Source organism: Canis lupus, chromosome X (assembly GCF_011100685.1).
Source record: "Canis lupus familiaris isolate Mischka breed German Shepherd chromosome X, alternate assembly UU_Cfam_GSD_1.0, whole genome shotgun sequence".
Classification (NCBI taxonomy): domain Eukaryota; kingdom Metazoa; phylum Chordata; class Mammalia; order Carnivora; family Canidae; genus Canis; species Canis lupus.
Window position 1 is genome coordinate 46,891,177 of NC_049260.1, and position 19,535 is coordinate 46,910,711.

The window sequence follows — 19,535 nt, forward strand, 5'->3', positions numbered from 1 at the left end:
ACAGGGAGGTAAAGAGACTTGCCCAAAGTCACAGAGGCAGGAGGTGGCAGATCTGGGATTAAAACCTAGGCAGTCTGGATCCAGACATCTGAATCACTGAATTGTCCCAACAACACAGTGTGAGAAGAATTAGTTCTGTTTTGCAGCCGAGGAAAGAGACGCTCAGAACTAAAGTGGGCACATATTTGTTTTGTACCCTCTATGTAACAGAGACTATACTAGGAGACTTACATATATTTTTCTGCAACCTGAAAGAGTTCACAGGAATACAGGGTCCTAACTCTAGAGGACCCAAGTATGCAGAGACTGGTTTGCCTGCTTGCCAACTGAACCCAACAGCCCCTTGGAAAGAATTAAAGTGGTTGGCTGGATGGGGGGTGGGATGTAATTCTCCGTCTCATCCAGGTCCCTAGATCTCTAGATGAGTGAGTGAAATTCCTGGTGGAGAGAAGGAAAGAGAATAGGAGGCTGGGTTTTTCCACCTCTTCCTCTTCTTCCTCTATCTACATCTTGCACACTACACACCATATTTAATATCCTACATCTTCCTGTATTCTCTAAGCAACTACCTCTCTTCCCAATAGTGCTGAGCCTGGACCTCCTCTAGCATTAGCATAGTGCAAGCTTGGTCAGCTGGTCCTCAAGATGTCTGGGTCCCACAGTCCACTGCTATCTTATCTCTGCTCACCTCATGGCTCCTCATGGCTCAGTCCATCCTTGGACTGGAAACACCTTGGTCTACAACCATCCCCTGTTATCTATGGGAAATGGAATACTCCAGTTTTTTTTAAAAAAATATTTACAAGTTTTGTTTGCTTCTCTTTCGCCCTGCTTTTTCTTAAATTTTCAAAGTGAACATTACACAGCAGGCTGTCCCTGAGAGGCTGAATGTTTTCTCTCTCAAATTCCCAGAGCAGCGAAAGTGTCTGTGTGAGCCAAGAAGGAACTGCAGGAGACAGGACATCCAGACTTTCCCAAATCAGACAGGTAAAGACTTATTAGAAGAGGCTTGAGAAAAGGGAGGAGCAAAACTGACCAATGACATGAGACTGGTGTGTATCCAGCACCTGTCTCCTGAGAAATTATGCCAGGAATCATTACCTTATTTCACCCAAGCACTATCAGACAGGACCAATTTCCAAACTCTTCACAGAGTTCATCAAAATGAAACATTCTAGGTTAGCACTGAACAGTTAGTTCCAAACTAGCAATGTCAAATTTCGAACAAGAAGCATTTCAAATAAGCTCTGCATAAGAAAAAAAGTGCCTAGTCAAAAATCCCTCTAAGATGGTCTTTACCTAATCCTCATTCTTTCTCTGTCCTTTATCTCTCTCTTTCTTTAATTCTTTCTCTGTCTTTTCTGACATTATCCTTTTGTTGTTCTACAGCTATTTCATTCAGCTGCTTATCTAGTCCAACTTTCAGGTTCGGATGGGGGTAGAAATGCGGGGGGGGGGGGGGGAACTGTCCTTTGCTCTTCTACACACATTCTACTACCACCACCTTGAAGCCCATGGAAGCAAACCACACTTACAGCCCCTCCTCCGCTGTAGCCCGCTGCTGCCACTGCTGTGTGGAATCCAGATCTTCTGCAACCTGGTTTGGGTGAGCTCTTCCATCTCTTGAGACAGCTTAGGTGTTGCAGCTAATGACACCACTGTCCACAAGGTACTGGGCCTCACTTCCTGTCTTACTATCTCTTCTGTTAATGTGGCCACAGCAGCAGGTGGACAGAGTTGGGACAGGGAGGCGCACTGGGCTTCTGAGCTCTCTGGCAGCCTGTCTCCAGCCCCCTCTCCTCTTTCCTAGTCCTTGCCTGACTTGCCTGCCTCTGCACCTGTACGTACCAGTGGGGGCTTGGGTACAGAGAAAGAGGTTGGGCAGAGGTCAGCAGAGGCCTCTGAACTCCAAGGGCTGTGTACATAGGAGATAAGTTGGAGCCCAGCAAGGAAGGCAGCCAGCAAGACAGCCTAGGTCTGGCCAGTTACTTCCCTCCAATGAAGACAGGACTAGTAGAGTATGCAAATAAAAGACCAAAGATCATGTGCTTATATCCTGTGTGAGGTGGAAACGGTAAAGGTGATGGAGGCAGGTCTCAGTAGCTTTTACAGCTTTGAAATAAAATGATGAGCCTAAGTAGAATGTCAAGTTCTAACTGAGAAACAGAGATCCATATCAGAAATTCAAGGTTTTCAATATAAACAAAATCCCTACTGAAAAATGCAATGTTTTGAGCTAGCAATCAAAAACCAGAACTAGAAGTAGAAGATTCATTGTCTCACTGTTTCCCCCCACCCACAAATGTTATTGCAACTGTTGTCTTCCCCTGAATTCAGCTGTCTTTCCTACCACAGGTCCTTTCCCACTTAAAATGTGCTGCTTGGGGGCACTCTTGGGAGAGATGGACACCATCTAATCATCTTTATGTTCTCCCCAGCCAAGGCTAAATAAATTAGAATAAAACTGACACCTTGGAAAGAGAAGTGAATGCAGCCATTTCTGGGGGGAGAGATGGTAAGCACTGCCCACATGGCTGCCAGCTGCCATTAGGAGTCCTAGAGAGAAAGGCATCATGATCTGATACAGAACCTGACTACAGTTCTTCATGCCAAGTGGAGGCTTAGGGTAAAGGCTGCAGCCGGCTGAGTGTGGGAAGCAGGGAGCAATGACCTCAAAGTAGGACAAGTCCATAGGCCAGAGTCATCTCACCCAGATGTGTCTACTTTACCTTCCCCCCTTCCCCTGGTTGTTTTGAGGCTTTTATGAGTAGAACTCATAACAACATAGCTTACCTGGAAGATGTCCAAGTATACTCTTACTTCATTCTTTTTTTTTTTTTTTCTTACTTCATTCTTTTGCAACCTTCCCACCCCCTGAAGAGCCTCCAGTGATTGGCTACAAGGAAGCTCAACTTTCTTCCACTGAGCTGGGCTACACAGAAAGCTCTTGGGAATAGCAATCTCTAATCCCTTTCCTCCAATGCTCTTGGCTGTACTTTGCCTTTTAAGAAGTTCCCTAAAAGTTTATTTTCAGTATCCTAGTCTATACAAAGGTTAGATTTCCTCCAGTTGTGTATAAATCATTCCAAATCTTCAATACATTTCAGAGCCTGCCTATCTAAATGAATGTACTGATGCAGTGAGTCACAGTAGTTAAAAGCAATGGGCTGTGGAGCCATACCACCTGAGTGGAATCCCACCTCTTCCCTCTGCAATGAGATCCTGAGCAGAAGATTTAACTTTTCAGTGCCTCAGTTTTTTCATCTGATAAGAGTATCTATCTGCTCAGGGTTGTTGAAAACTCAACGTGTTAACACACATAAAGCAACCTGGGAAATATTCAAAATACATTAGTTAACCCCTTTTGTGAAGTAAATGATCAATCACCTCTTCAGCTAATCTGAAACTTCTAATGTAATGCTGAGTACACAAGAAACAATAAAAGGAATTTATAACATATTACAAAGGGTTAACATTTATAATAAAGAACTCCTGCCAATCAATTAGAAAGATAAATTTACTTTTACTTTTTTGGTTTTGTGATACAGAAAACCCTAGAAATCATTACATCCAACCTTCTCTGGTAAGAAAATTGAAGCCTAGAGAGGGGAGGTATTTTCCTAAGTGACCAAGTGACCAAGTCCGGGGTAGAACACTGGGGACCTGATTTTTCCCAGTCCAAGGCTTGGAGCAACTTGGACTTTGTTGTTGTTGTTGTTGTTATTAATTGATCAATTTAGTTTGATTTAAGAATGTGGTCTTTCAGATGATCTCAGAACATTTAGAGTCTCAGAACTAGACCTTGGAAGAGATACAACTCTCTTAATCCTAATAAGTCTTCTAATAAGTATTACTCTGCTAATAATTATTTTTTCCTTGGCATTGGCTTTCCTTGCTACTGAGTTGGTTTTTTCTTTTTCTGACAATGCAATATTGCATATACTGTATTTTGTATTACTTTTTAATTGAAGTATAATTAACATACAGTGTTACATTACTTTACAGAATAATTTAATAATTCTATACATTTCTTAGTGGTCATCTAGATAAGTGTACTACTCTTAATCTCCTCTATCTGTTCTACCCCTCCCATCTACCCAGTTTGTTCTCTGTACTTAAGTGTGTTTTTTTGGTGTTTTTTCTTTGTTTGTTTGCTTCTTAAATTCCACAAATAAGCGAAATCATATGGTATTTGTCTGACTGACTCATTTCACTTATCGTAATACTCGCTAGCTCCATCCATGTCATTGAAAATGGCAAGATCTCATTCTTTTTTATGCCTGAATAGTATTTCATTGTGTGTATATGTATATATATGTATGTGTGCATATATATGTATATGTATATATTTTTGTGTGTGTATATATGTATATCACATCTTCTTTACCATTCATCTATTGATGGACATTTTGGCTGCTTTCATATCTTAGCTATTATAAATAAGGCTACAATAAACATAGGGGTGCATATATCTTTTTGAGTTAGTGTTTCCATTTTCTTTGGGTAAATACTCAGTAGTGGAATTGCTGGATTGTATGGTATTTCTATTTTTAGTTTTTTGAGGAACCTCCATACTGTTTTCCACAGAGGTTCCCTCAATTTGCATTTCCACCAACAGTATATGAAGGTTCCTTTGTTCCCACACCCTTGCCATCACTTGTTATTTCTTCTGTTTTTTATTTTGGCCATTCTGACAGATGTAAAGTAATAACTCTTTTTTATTTGCAATGTTAATAATCCTAATAATAACTTTTTACATGTATGTTTTCCATTGTCCACAAAACAACAACATATTCCATATCCTAGTTGCTCCTTACATTCTCACTAGTTTCATAGGGAAACTAAGGTCTAGGGAGATGGGAAAAAGCTTGTCCAAGGTAATTGAGCTGGTTACATGAACCCCCTTCTATGTTTACAGTTTTGTCCTCATGACTCTGCCAAGAGGCAGAAAGATAATTTTAGCAGCAGGAAATCTGAGATAGGAGGCTAGCAGGCTATTGGCAAGGTCTGAAAGGGTAAACCTAGGGTCCAGGCTTGAAAACCCAAGTTAAAATTGCCTGGAACTGGAACTAGCTAGCTGGTTTTTGTTGTTGTTGTCATATTTTTTTTTATCTTGCTTTTGTGGTGTATGTGTTGTTTGTCTGGGTTTTTTGTTTGTTTACCTGTTATCAATTTTGATCCTAGAAGCAGGAGAACTAAACAAGATTTATGGAAAGGTCTCAGGATGGCTGTTCTAAATCAAGCCCCAACCTACTTCTCTAAGCCATGTCTCTCTTTCTAAGCCCATGCTTAACTTGCGCTTGCTGATTCATGGAGTCCCCAAACATAACATATATATATTTTTTAAACCTTTGGGCTTTTGCTCCACCTGAAATGCCTTCTCTTTCCTTCCATTCTCAGTGAAATCTAACTCAATCTTCAAGAACTGGCTCAATGTTGCCTCCTCTGGGAAGCTTTCCCTGTAATCTGGGATAGGCATTATCTTTGGTTCTCATATTGTCTGTATGTTTCCATTTATCTGAGCAAGTATCCACTAGTTTTTACTGGTGTACTTCCCTACTAGACTATGAATTCCTTGAGGATGGGAACTAGACTTCAGTTACCTGCGATCAGTGTTTCCAGTATTCAGCTCAGGTTCTGGCAAGGAGGAAACACTTGCTCAATGAGTATCTCTCTGCCCTAGATGAGATGAACGTATAGACAATCACTATTCGGAAAAGTAAATGTCATAACTGAGATCTATACAGGGAACTGGGTGGGCAAACTAACTAGGTCTGAAAGTAGAAGGTGGTATCTAGAAAGATTTTTTAACCTTGAATGGGGCAGAATAGAATGAGCAAAAGAATGAAGTCCACCCCACCTGAAAAAGTCCAATCAACTGGTTGCAGAAAAAGAGTTCACTCAGTATCAGTGACTCACTCAAGACCAAGATCTGATTCTAAATTGGGTTAACTCTATGGAGAAAAGCACACAGTGTGACTTCCTGAGATTCACAGGTCCTGATCATCCTCCCAAAGTATAGGGTATGTGGGAGAATCCCACTAAAAGCACTATTAAACCCATACTGATGGGTTACAAAATCACAAATGGAGTATCTCTATTAGTAATTCTTAGGAGTATGTGGGTATAAATGCATTTGTAGGGGGTAAGGGTGTACAGGGGAGATTGGCCACATGCTTATAGTTTAGGTGCGGATGTGTATTAGGCTTTCTGTGGCAACCACCTAGGTACCACTTAATTCTTAGTCACTGTTCTGGCCCACTATCCCCCCACCACATTCAGCCTCACACCTGGAGCCCAAGGATTACTGTATCCCAGTCCCAGGAGTGGCTCTCTACAGACCATAGTCACTCAGAGAGAAGAGCAGCTGGAGGCCTGTGGGTGGTATTGCCTGTGGAGGCTACAGAAAAAAGCAGGATCACTAATCTCAGACAGAGCATGGAAGTTCTGAAACATCTCCAGAAATTTGGTTCTTCTTCTCCTACTCCTCTTCACCTTGAGATAGCCCTCTGAAGGACGTAGGCCAGGGATTTCAATTTCCATTTTAGTAAGAAGGTTATTGAAGCTCTGAGAAGGTTGAAAAGCTTGTTCAAAGTGCCACAGAAAACAAGACCTACTGTATATACTATTGGGGGAGGTAAGATATATAATCCCTACTATCCAGTTCACTCAAAACTGGAATAGACCAAGAGAGACTTCTAAAGGTGCTAGAGAACTGCCCTTTTGGTTAGTGTCCCACAAAGACAGGTGGCGATGGATGACAGAGAGATATAGATATCATCTTTTCCCCAACTCTTTCATACCCTTTAATGCTCACTTCAAGTAACCCCTATACAAAGAAAACTTTCCAGAAACCTAAAGAATGGATTTGGAATTGTGTATCCCTATCTATTTTTCCTTCTGTCTCACCTACCTGTTCTCCTAGAGGTTTTCTCTTCCATCACTAATTATCCGACACACAGCTTTCTTGCATTTAGACCTTCAAAGCAGGTACCTGGGTGGCGTTAAAGAGGGAGTCTCGAGGCGTTGGTTGGTTCCTTGAAAACACTGTGGAAGTACCCTTAATAAGAGGGGCATGTGTGTGCTCTGTTGAAATATCAGCTGTGTTAGTTGTCAAAGAAGTTCCTGAGCCACCGGAGCCTTTTCTCTTCAGGCCAACCATGTGTTCACCTTGCCCCAAAGGTCAGAACTAATATTAACAAGCAACTGCAGAATGGGGAAATTAAAACCAGCAATGTAGACAGGCAAGATCTGGATTTCCTAGGGGCTGAGTTTCAGATTGGTCTTTAGTGTAAATGGGCATGATCTCTTACTGGACAGTGATTTGGCAATATGAAGCAAGAGCAATAAAAATGTTAATTTCCTTTGTCCTAGTTATCCCTCTCCTGGGACTCAATCCTGAGCCAATAACCACCAAAGCATGAAAAAGCTCAAAGCACCAAAATTCTTATTTTAATTGCAGAGCTATTTATCCTGATGGCAACAACTGGAAGGTAACCTTTAAGTCCTCTAGGAGGAAAAGCAGCTATTTGGGCCTTTTCTGCAGACATTGAGGATGATGGTTCTAATAAGGTTATGGTATTCTGGGGGGAAAATTATGCTGCAGCTTAGGGTGAGGAACCTAAGAATGTGAAGTCATGCTTTTCCTTGGACATTGGGCATGTCTATCATTTCTATTTTTGTGTTCTCAAAAACAAGTCACTAATCTGTTGCTTTTGCATTTGCTCCGTGTTTGTTTATTCAATTAGGAAATATTTATTGACTCCTAAATATGCTGTGCCCTAGATTAGAGGATGGGGCTAACAAGATGAATCAGACATGGTCTTTGCTCTCAAGTTGCTGGCAGTTGTGTGACAAAAACAGCAATCAATGGTAGCTCTGCATTGCGATAAGTGCTGTGACAGAATGGACCACAGGGTGCTGTGAGGGCCCAGAGAAAAGACCTAACTGGGGAAGTGTGTGGGTGTTAAGGAAAAACTTATCCAAGAAAGTATTCCTTGAGCTGATTAAGATAGGCTTTGAATCCTGGCTCTACCACTTCTGTGAGACTGGGGTGAACTCACTCATTCTGTCATACTTAGCCTTAATACCCCTTATGGGGTTATCCAGAGAATCAAACAAATAATGCATGTGGAAGAGCCATGGGGTACATTGGGAGACAGTGCTGCTCTGGATCTTGGGTAGCCCACTTCAATTCCCTGGGCTCGACTTTACTTATCTGAGAAATGGAGCCAGGAAAAAGTATGTGTTGGGGACTTAAGAATGTTATAAAGCCCAAGACAAATAATGGCTAGAGGGTGGGCTTGAGACAGGTTCCTCTCTTCCCCTTCCCTTATAAATCTAATTACACTAGCATTTCTTTTTTTTTTAAGATTTTATTTATTTATTCATGAGTGACACACACACACACAGAGGCAGAGACACAGGCAGAGGGAGATGCGGGCTCCATGCAGGGAGCCCAACGTCGGACTCGATCTCGTGTCTCCAGGATCACGCCCTGGGGCTGAAGGCGGCGCTAAACCGCTGAGCCACCCGGACTCCCCATGCTCTAGAGCATTTCTTATTGCTCCCTCTAGCGGCGCGGTTCCCTTCGAGCCTCCCTTCCTCCACCCAAGCACAGTTACAGCAGTAACCCAGGACGACAGAGGCGCACTTGGAGGTAAGGTCAGTCTCACTGGGAGCGGGGCTTCGGTTACCGCGCGGTTTCGTTCTGCTGCTTAAAAGGTGGCGAAATCCCATCTGTAAGTAATTGGAAGCACCAAGGGGACTTTAGAGCTGCTCGGAAACGCAGTCAGACTGCGGTGTGCGGACGGAGTGCTGAAGGAGGAGAAGGAGCCTAACTGGAGGACTTCCTCTTGCCATTCATTCATCCTAGGCATTTGCACCACCCCATCAACTTCCGCTCCTCCCGCCAAATGAGAACTGAGAGGCTCGAAGCCCCGCCTCACTTTCGCCGACATTTTTCGTGGCGCGCAGGAAAACGCTTGGGCCAATGCGCGCGGAAGGCGGGATCTGGTTGGGCCGGGGGCGCCTAGTTGTCCTGTGTCCCCTACATTGGGCGCGTACTGTGAGGCTTTGCAGTTGGCCGTCAAGATGTTGCGTGTGGTGAGCTGGAACATCAATGGGATCAGGAGCCCCCTGCAAGGGATGGTATATGAGGAGCCCAGCAACTGTGCCGCCATGGCCATGGGGCGCATTTTGGACAAGCTGGATGCCGACATCGTCTGCCTTCAGGAGACCAAAGTGACCAGTGAGCGCTCAAAAATCCAAGATCCCTACCATACTTTACCATTTCCACTAAATTTTTCCCCAACTTAATCTCATTTTACTTTACTATTTCTCTATCCGTAGAGTCCTCCTCTTAGACCTAGTTCAGAATCCTGACCCCTTTCTCTTAAACCCCTTTTTCTCACTCCAGTCTGATGTCTTAATTCCTACTTCTCCTGTCCTCAGCACAATCTTAATTCCCTCATCCGTGCAACCTTCCTCCTCGTACAGACCCTCTACATCCCACTCATTCTCCTGCCCCAGCTCAGTACCCCAAATTTCTTCCTCATACATTATCCAGCTCCAGCTCCCAAGTTAAATCCTCCAATTCCCCTCCCCCGCCCCCAGCTCATATCCTTTAATTTCCACCCCATTTTTGTTCCCAGCTCAGACTTCCTAATTTCTTCCCTTTTACCGCTCCCTCTCTCAATCCTCAGTTTTCCCCTCAGATCCCTTAGAGCTCCCCATTTCTCCTTTCCAGCCTCAGAACCTCTTATTTCTATCTCATGTCCTATGCCAAGGTTAGATTCCCTATTTCCCTCTCTCACACCAGAGCTCAACACTCCCCCCCCCATTCCTTCCTGCTCCCTTGCACTGGACCCTGAGACCCACTAACAACTTTTTCCTCCATCCCCAGTTCAGATCCTCTAATTGCTTCTCTCTCCAACCTCATATCCCCAGCTCAGATTCCCAGTTCCCTCTCTCATATTTCCATTTCGCACCTCCAGCTCCCTCCATTCACCTAATCACTAGCTTCCTCCCACCTAATTCTCCTCTCATTCTATAGCTTTCTTATTCTGATATCAATTCCCTCTCTAGTTTCTACCTTTCTAACTCCTCCTCTAATCTTACTCTGGCTCTGATGTGTGCAAGGAATTGCCCTACAATGTTAATTCCAGACCTTTGTTTCCTAGGCTCTACTTTTATCTCTGACACAATCTTACATCTGTTTTTTTGCAGGAGACGTGCTCACAGAGCCACTGGCTATCATTGAGGGCTATAATTCCTATTTCAGCTTCAGCCGCAACCGCAGTGGCTATTCTGGTAAATGGGGCTTTCTGGGAATGTTAAATTAGTGATGGAGGCAGGTCGGGGGGTGAAAAAGTTTCCAATATTTGATGAGAAAATAATAAGAAACTCAGTCTTTTAAAAGCTACTTTTAATACTTTGGAGTGAGCCCCACAGGAATAAAAAACTCTGGGAAGGGGGTAACCCCCTCACCCACAGGATGGCCTAGGGGAAGAGAGGCTAAGGGAAGGAAAAAAAGCACAGGAGGGATCCGCTGCGGAAACAGGACAAAAATGAATGCTAATGGTGCTGGGACCTATGAGCACTACAGGAGAAAATGAGAGCATGGTGGGACTGGCTCCAGGCACACAGGGGAGACCAAGAGGGTTGGACATGTAGCCACAGAGCTACTTGGGTTCCTCCTTCTCATTTGCCTTTTTTTGCTTTTCCTGAATGGTCTCTGAGGCCCTCTGTTTGCAGGTGGCAGCAGAAAGCCCATTATCTCAGTACTTTCCCTTAACCTAGTAGCTCTGCTTTTTCATATTCTTCTGGTGGATGCGCTACCTCTGGTTACCCTGGGTCATGGTGAGGGCAGCAGATCTGGCCTACCTCCCTTGCATCCCCTCATTCTGTCCCATGTTGTAGGCGCCACAGGCTTTTAGTCCACAGAGCTAAAGTCACATAAAGTTACATGAAGGATGGTTTTTTTTTTTTTTTTTTTTAATTTTTTTTTTTTTTAAATTTTTTTTATTTATTTATGATAGTCACAGAGAGAGAGAGAGAGAGAGAGAGAGGCAGAGACATAGGCCGAGGGAGAAGCAGGCTCCATGCACCGGGAGCCTGATGTGGGATTCGATCCCGGGTCTCCAGGATCGCGCCCTGGGCCAAAGGCAGGCGCCAAACCGCTGCGCCACCCAGGGATCCCGAAGGATGGTTTTTATGTGTAAAATTACCCTATTTGACTTTGGAAGCACAGTCATGTGGTGGTTTATTGTATGAACTTAGGACTGCCAGGGTTTGAGTCCTACCTCACTTCCTAGCTGTGTATCCTCTGACAAGTTACTTAACCTCTTTGTGCTTCAGGTTTCTCAGCTGAGAAATGGAAATAATGCCTATGTCCTAGGGCTACTACAGGCATACCTTGTTTTGTATATATACATAATATATATATATGTATATATACATTTATAAATAAACATATATAAGTAAATACAAGATAAGCAACAAATATATGAATTTACATATCTATATATTTTCATATATACATACATATATAAAGCACTTCACTATATTGTGTTTTTTTGAAGTTCGATTTATTTTTTAAAAAATATAATTAACATACAGTAGTATATTAATTTCAAGTGTATAATATAAAGATTCAATAATTCTATATATTTCTCAGTGTGCATCAAGAGAAGTATATTCTTAATCCTCTTTATCTGTTTCACCCATCCCCCCTACCCACCTCCCCTCTATACTTAAGAGTCTAAGTACCACTTTTTTTTCATTTTTTTTAATTGGAGTTCAATTTGCCAACATATAGCATAACACCCAGTGCTCATCCTGCCAAGTGCCCTCCTCAATGCCTGTCACCCAGTCACCCCAACCCCCTGCCCACCTCCCTTTCCACTACCCCTTGTTAGTTTCCCAGAGTTAGGTGTCTCTCATGTTTTGTCACCCTCACTGATATTTTCACTCATTTCCTCACTTTATTGTGTTTTGAAGATACTACATATTTTATAAATTGAAGGTTTTTTAAGATTTTATTTATTTATTCATGACAGACACACAGAGAGAGGCAAAGACACAGGCAGAGGGAGAAGCAGGCTCCATGCAGGGAGCCCGATGTGGGACTCGATCCCGGGTCTCCTGGCTCACACCCCAGGCTGAAGGCGGTGCTAAACCGCTGGGCCACCGGGGCTGCCCTAAATTGAAGGTTTTATGGCAACCCTGTATTGCAAGTCTGGCACCATTTTTCTAGCAACATTTGCTTACTTCATGTCTCTTTTTCACATTTTGGTTAATTCTTAAATATTTCAAACTTTTTTTATTATGTGTAATTTTTTTATTATTTTTTAAAGATACATACTTTATTTTTTTAAAGATTTTCTTTATTTATTTGAGAGAGAGAGAGTGAGTGAGAGAGAGAGAGAGCATGAGCTGGGAGAGGAGCAGAGGGAGTGGGAGAAATAGGCCCCCACTGAGCCGGAGCCCCCTGTGGGGCTGCATGTGGGGCTTGATCCTGGTACTCTGGGATCATGACCTGAGCCGAAAGCAGACACCCAACTGACTAAGCCACCCAGGTGCCCCTTAATAATATTTGTTGTATGGTGATCTGTGATCAGTGCTTGCAACTTGCTAAAAGCTCAGATAGACAGCATTTTTTAGCAGTATTTTTTAATTAAGGAATATACATTGTTTTTTTTTTAGACATAATGTTAGCACACATTTAATAGACTATAATATTGTAACCATATAACTCTTATGTGTACTGGGAAACCAAAAAATTCATTGGACTTTATTGCAATATTTGCTTTATTGTGGTAGTCTGTAACTGAACTTGCAATATATTGTGGTGTTCCTGTACAAAGATTAAACAAATTAGTCTGTGATAATAATAATGGCTAATAATTTTTGAACACTTACCATGTATCCATATAAAACATTTAGACCATTAGCTATTATTGTTCTGTGGCTTTTTTAGATGAAGGAACTGAGACTCTCAAAATTGCCTCAGGCTTTCAGGAGCCATCCATGGCCCTTGAGTTGGGAGAGTTGTCAGTATAACCACATTAGATGAAGTTGACTCAGGTGACCCATTTGGGGGCAACAAGCAATACGATAGGCTGTTGACTTCTAGGACCTCTCAGAGTATCCTGTCTATCTCCAGGTGTAGCTACCTTCTGTAAGGACAGCGCTACTCCCATGGCTGCTGAAGAAGGCCTGAGTGGCCTACTTGCCACTCATAATGGGGACGTGGGTTGCTATGGAAACATGGATGAATTCACCCAAGAGGAGCTTCGGGCTTTGGATAGTGAGGGCCGGGCCCTCCTGACACAGCATAAGATCCGGTAATAGCCCACATCCCTTTGCACTGAGCACTGCTGGTTCTACTCTTAGTGTAGTGACTCTGAGGCTTACCTTGTATACTTATATTCATCATGGAAAACATCCCAGATTTGCCTTTCTTGGACTACAGTTCTGACTGGGCTACTCATTATGTGACCTTGGGCAAATCATATTCGCCTCTGGGCTTTGAGTTTCCTATCTCTAGAGTGGGGAACTGGCTGGGAGGTATAGCTCCCTTATTACCACAGGCACCTCAAAGGCAACTTAGCAACTCATCGCCCCAAGTTGCTCTCTTTCTGAGTATCCTGTCATTGTGAATGGCAGCACCGTCACCTGGTTTACCTGGGTGTTATCCTAGATGCCCCTCTCCCTGTTTTACCTGTAGTCTGTCCCCAAGTCCTGTGCATGCCGGCATGTTCATGTATTTCTGTCCCCTTCACATCCATCCCACAGGCAACCATTAAGTGGAAGCCACACGATGTGGAGAGGGGAGATTTGGAAATGACCTTTTCTTGTGTGTGTGTGTGTGTGGGGGGGTCTCTTCTCCCCAGGACATGGGAAGGGAAGCAGAAGACCTTGACCCTAATCAACGTGTACTGCCCCCATGCGGATGCTGGGAAACCTGAGCGGCTGACCTTTAAAATGCGCTTCTATCGCTTGCTGCAGATCCGAGCAGAAGCCCTCCTGGCAGCTGGCAGGTATTGTAAACCTAAGTGGTACTTGAGGTTCTAGGTTCCCAGCCCATTTAGGTATCAAGCTCCATTGAACGGGATGTGGGATCTTTGTCTTTTGAGTTCCTTTACAGCCTACTTGGAGACACCAGCATACCTCCCAGAATGGGCTCTGCTCTCTATGAGCTGTGAGGATCAGGTAAAGTGGTACAAATATGGGTTTTGTACTTAGATACCTTTAAGCACCTATCCTGGCCCTTTTATTCACTATGAGTCCTGAGGCTAGTTCTGCTTTTATTTTCTCAAGTGAGTATATGAATCCCTACCTCACAGGATAGTTTTAAGGATGAAATGAGATAAAGAAGGTAAAGTGTCTAGGAGCAAATGAAAAGTCTTGTCCCAAGAAAGGACAGGAAAGTGAGGGTGGGTTAGAGTAATCAAGGGATGCTTCCTAAAAGAAGTGGTACCTGAGCTCAACTTTTAAGGACCAGAAAGATGCCATTAGGTAGAGATCAGTGAGATAATCATGTCAGGGAATGATCTCATCTCTGGAGATCAGAATTGGGTTGGTCAGGCATAAAAGGTAGCAAGGTTATGGTAAGATTGGAGAGGTAGCCTGCTATGCATTGCTGTGGACTCCTACCTTGGACTCCCTGTGTGAAAAGGTGCCTTTCTGAGCTCTTGGGCCCAGAAGAAAGTAGATGGGCCAGGACTATTGGTTCCCTGTCTTGAATGTCTAGTTGATAATCTCATGTCATGTTTTTTAGCCACGTGATCATTCTGGGTGACCTGAATACAGCCCACTGCCCCATTGACCACTGGGATGCAGTCAACCTGGTAAGGCTCTTCAAGGCCCCGTTCCTCACTTCTGACCATGGTTCTGTTTAGGCAGCCAGCCAAAGCTGGATTTGGGGCTCAAGAGTAGCTTCCTTCATGGAAAAGGAGAGCTTAGTTTGAAATACAATTCTCAAAGCACTGAGGATTGTTGGATTGTTCATTCATTCAGGAGACATTATTGATCTTGTCCTTGGCATTGTCCTGAGCTATGTCCTGAGGACTCAGTTGCCAGTCAGTTCTGGCTCTTGGCCCCTCAGAGGTTTAAGCATAGTGGGGGATATGACCAGCCATTTACAAAAAGATGTCTTCAGGGCTGAGATGGTAGGCCAGGAGTCTAGAGGAGCCTGGAAAAATGAAATCCCTGGGCTAGTCTGGACATTAGGAGGCATCTGAAAATGGTCAAATATTAAAAACAGTTTTAGGGGTAGGGGAAGCAAAGCATTCTAGCTTGAGCAAAGGCTACAAGGTGAGAATTTGCCTGGTATGCATGGTGAACTGCAAGTCCCATTCTTGTTAGAGGTTGACATGGGAAGGGGGGTTAGAGGCAGGAGATGGGGCTGGAGGGTCCTTTGGGGACCAGATTTCAAGGTCCTTGAACTCCATATTATCTTGATCATTTCCCTCATACAGTGTTTCCTGCTCATGAACTTTCAGTATCTCCCTGTTAGCTCTGCAATGCAAAGAAAACATCTAGGCCTGGCATTGAAGGCTCTTTCTGGTCTGTTCCCAGTCTTCATTTCCATCCTCAGTCCCCACCAGCGAGATCTTCTTCTCTCAGTCCATTGTAAAAGTTATTTTCATTTTGACTTTTCTCACTGTACCCTCTGTCTTTTTTTTATTGTATGAACCTTTCATCTCTGAGTCTCTTTAGGCCAATGGTTCTCATTCCCTGACAGCACATTAGAACAAGGAACTTTTACAAGAATATTAATACTTGGGTGCCACCCCAGACCAATTAAATCAGGATCTCTTGGGTGTGGGGCCAGGGTAGCAGTATGTTTTACAAGGTCCCAGGCTGATTTTGTTGTACAGTCAGGCTTGAGAACCACTGTCCTAGAGTCTACAAGCCAGCTCTCAGCTTGCCTCATGAAGGGAGTGATCAATAACTTATGCTGGCATAGTCCATCTCAGCATTGGACTTGGCTCAAAGAAGGGGCTGTAGGAAGAGTCTTTGATTGGTATGCAGAAGAGCCACATAAACCGATGTGGCTCCCAGCTGGGAAGAAGAACAGAAATGAGATAATGAAAGAATGTTGGTATTGGTGGTGGTATGGTGGGGAAGAGAGTGTACATTACAAAATGTAAACTTCAGTCTCTTCATACCTTATTTCTCATCAGGTATATACTCAGTCTGTTCTTTCTGCTTCCTGCAATAGTGTCATATAACTTTATGCCTTTTTTTTCTTAGTTCAAAACTCTAGATCTCTCAAGTGCACCTTTTACATTCTTCCTTCCAAGAAAAGAGAATAGTACCAGGTCACATGAGAAACACAGTCTTTCCAAAATAGAATATGAGAACTTCCCAAAAGACTGGGTCTTCTAGTTTTCTTCTCCCTAAATGGCACCATCATCTCCTTGGCTACTCCAACCGGAAGCCTGGGAATTGATGTTAGTAGTTTCCTTACTCTCTAACCCCACATCGCACATTTAGCTGATCAGTGAGTGCTGCTGACTTTAGTTTCAAACCATTTCTTAATTTCATTTTTCTTTGTCTCCTCTGGCTCTACCCTGGTCTAAGTGATGATCATCTCTTGCTTGCACTATGATAGTTATCTCCTGCCAGTCTTCTGGTCCCCAGTCTGGTCTCCCTTTATCTTTTGGGTGCACTGCTTCCTTTCTCCACAGGTCCATTACAGAGGCTGCTCTCTCAACTTATAACATCTTCTGTCTGGGTTGTTCCTGCTCAGCCTTCACTTTTCAGCTCTAGATCACTTCCTCAAAGGAAGCCTCATTGGCCACTTGGACAAGCTCAGGTTCCCACCTTGTTTCTAGTATCATGCCTGGCCCATAATCAGTGTTCTTTGAACATTTTTTCATTGAATGAGTGTGTGGGCAGGTGGATTGGATGGATGGATGAATTGGGAATCAGAGCCAAAGGAAATATTTAGTAGGCATGGATTTCTGGAGCTCCTCAGCTGAGGAGTTTGGGGCAGGAGAGGCAATGGTCTGTGAGGCCCTTGATACACATTTAATAAGCCAAACAGTTCCAGAAGGTTTAAATGAAAAAGTAACAGTTTTCTTAACTTCTAACCCCATCCCTACTTCCTAGACGTAACCACTTTTGACTTCATGCTTTCCAGCCTATTGGTGAGCAATTCTGAGAATTGCTTTTATTAAGCAAATGACAAGCTTTCAGATTTGGCATTTAATCCCAGCTGTGCCAGTTCTGGACCCTGAGTAGTAGTCTTTTGGGGACCAATCACATTTTTTTTGTCTGAAAAATGAAGCAGTTAGTCTAAATCTCTTCCAGGTCTAGGCATCTAGTTTTGCCTCTCTGTTCATTCTCCTCCCCCTTCCCCAGGAATGCTTTGAAGAGGACCCAGGGCGCAAGTGGATGGACGGCTTGCTCAGTAACCTGGGATGCCAGGCTGGGTCCCATGTCCGGCCCTTCATTGATAGCTACCGCTGCTTCCAGCCAAAGCAGGAGGGGGCATTCACCTGCTGGTCAGCAGTCAGTGGTGCCCGCCACCTGAATTATGGCTCCCGGCTTGATTATGTGCTGGGGGACAGGACCCTGGTAATTGACACCTTCCAGGACTCCTTCCTGCTGCCTGAGGTGATGGGCTCTGATCATTGCCCTGTGGGTGCAGTCTTGAGTGTGTCCTCTGTGCCAGCAAAACAGTGCCCACCTCTGTGCACTCGCTTCCTCCCTGAGTTTGCAGGCACCCAGCTCAAGATCCTTCGCTTCCTAGTTCATCACAAACAAGATCCTGTGTTCAAGCAATCAGTGCTGCGACTCAGCAAACAAACCCAGGTAAAGATGCACCAAAACAAAGCCCGTGTGCGCTCAACCAGGCTTCGGCCAAATCAAACTGGCTCTAGCAGAGGCCAAAAAAGCCTGACAAGCTACTTCCAGCCATCCTCTAATCGTCCCCAAGCTTCTCCTAACTTGGAGCTTCCTAGTATGGGTGCCCTCATGACCCCAAAGACTCCAGAAGAGGAGGTAATGGCCAAAGTGGTGGAAGGGCAAGTTGGTGCTTCAGAGGCCAAGGATGAGAAGGAGGTACAGACCTCTTTTTGGAAGTCTTTGCTTGGGGGGCCCTTGCCCATGCCCCTCTGTGGGGGCCACAGGGAACCATGTGTGATGCGAACTGTGAAGAAGCCGGGACCCAATCTGGGCCGCCACTTCTATATGTGTGCTAGGCCCCGGGGTCCTCCCACTGACCCTTCCTCCCGCTGTAACTTCTTCCTCTGGAGCAGGCCCAGCTGAACCAACCCAGGCCTAGGGATGTCTGGCATCATCAGCCCTGTATGTAATTTGAGGCCAGCTCCATCCTAAGCTGCCTATTCTTCCTTCCCCAAAGACACCTCTTCCTCTTTACTTCCTGAAGAACCCTTCTCTTTCCTTTCTCTCTTCCTCCTTTAAGGCCTCTCTTTCTCTTCTTCCTGCCTAGTTCCTACTCATTGGTGAGCCTCTTGTTCCTTAATGCTGTGACCCAGCTCTCCACTCCACTTCCCACCTTCCTGTCAGAAGTGCACAGGAACCAATTGTCCCAGGAAGTTGATTTTAAACCCCTTTCTTGTTGAGAAATATATCTGTGCCTAAACAAAGTGTGTTTTTGTTTTAGCACACTATGTCATGTAGACATTTTGGATGTGCTTTATGAAGTTGAATCAGAGACATTATCTCAACACAGGTTGCCAGCTGCCTATAGCCTGATGATACAACTCCTAGGAAGGGGAGAGGAAGGAGTGGTACTCACCATAAAGGTGCTCTGTTGAGTTGTAGGGATTCCTGCACTACTAAGGTTGAATCAGCAAGGGAGGTGAGTGTGGTATGTTAGAAAGCTCAGGTGGTTTGAATAGCTTTCAACCAGTGCTTCCCAACTGGTGTGTCCCACAACTGCCACAAAATGGATTATAGGATGGAAAGAAATGGCCCTAGAATTGCCAGGCAGAGCACGAATGTCAGGAGAGAGTGCCTCCTAGGCAAGTAGTATCATTAGTTCATGCAGGTGTGCTATGCAAATGTTTTCTGTGTGCTATGATCTGGAAAGATTGGGAGTGTTGCCTTGAAAAAGTTGTTTGGTATAGCCAAGTCTCTTTCCCACCTTGGAAAATAGAGCTGGTAGATCCTGTTCTATAAAGTACTGTGGAGAGGAGAGGATAACAGATTGAGGACATCCATTCTGTCTGCTGGAAAATATCTCCGAAGTTTGAGGATCTCTTCTCTTCCAAGCGGTTCATTTAGGGCTGATTCCATCTCCTGGCTTTGGAGGCTACATGGGCCTAGGTTTTCCAGGTCTACCAGTAAAGATTCAATCCCTGGATTTTTGTTGAAACCATTGGGAAAAATCCATTTCAAATAAACCTGCTGAGTGCTACTCACTGTGTGGTTTTTGGCAGCCATTTTCCTCTTTCTGGATCAGTGTCCCTATTAGTAAAATGGATTGGTCAGACCAACAAGTGACCTATGGTTTCCTCATGGCTCTGCTACTTGTCTGAAGGAGTCAGATATAATGC

The 19,535-nt window shown here is 44.1% G+C and overlaps 2 protein-coding genes and 1 pseudogene across 8 annotated transcripts in view; 1 reads left to right on the plus strand and 2 right to left on the minus strand.

The window, feature by feature from the left end:
- The window catches only part of PFKFB1 (6-phosphofructo-2-kinase/fructose-2,6-biphosphatase 1), a 73,853-nt gene extending 66,570 nt beyond the window's left edge, over positions 1-7,283 (minus strand). Inside the window, exons 1-2 of one of the 5 annotated variants that reach the window (XM_038587528.1) lie at positions 6,914-7,283; positions 5,604-5,679 (exon numbers count right to left, since the gene is read on the minus strand). Coding sequence is in view for 3 of the 5 variants with exons in the window: in XM_038587531.1 (XP_038443459.1) it covers positions 1,536-1,620 (85 nt within the window). In the remaining 2 variants the exon portion in view is untranslated. Of the gene's footprint in view, positions 1-1,535; positions 1,855-5,603; positions 5,680-6,913 lie in introns of those variants that run through there. The other 4 variants (XM_038587529.1, XM_038587527.1, XM_038587531.1 and 1 more) reach the window with 4 other exon arrangements.
- A 1,222-nt stretch (positions 7,284-8,505) lies between these two features.
- APEX2 (apurinic/apyrimidinic endodeoxyribonuclease 2) lies at positions 8,506-19,396 on the plus strand. 3 transcript variants are annotated; one of them, XM_038587535.1, is made up of 7 exons: positions 8,506-8,659; positions 8,876-9,250; positions 10,228-10,311; positions 13,166-13,346; positions 13,896-14,042; positions 14,783-14,852; positions 17,374-18,282. In XM_038587535.1, exons 2-7 carry the CDS (start codon positions 9,094-9,096, stop codon positions 18,280-18,282), a joined length of 1,548 nt encoding a protein of 515 aa, XP_038443463.1. In that variant the 5' UTR covers positions 8,506-8,659; positions 8,876-9,093. The 3 variants fall into 3 exon arrangements, with proteins under 3 accessions (XP_038443463.1, XP_038443464.1, XP_038443465.1); XM_038587536.1 differs by having other exon boundaries at positions 8,517-8,664; XM_038587537.1 differs by lacking the exon at positions 8,506-8,659 and having other exon boundaries at positions 9,094-9,250; positions 17,374-19,396.
- On the minus strand, positions 10,683-10,859 carry LOC119868445 (annotated as a pseudogene).
- Positions 19,397-19,535: the final 139 nt, after the last annotated feature.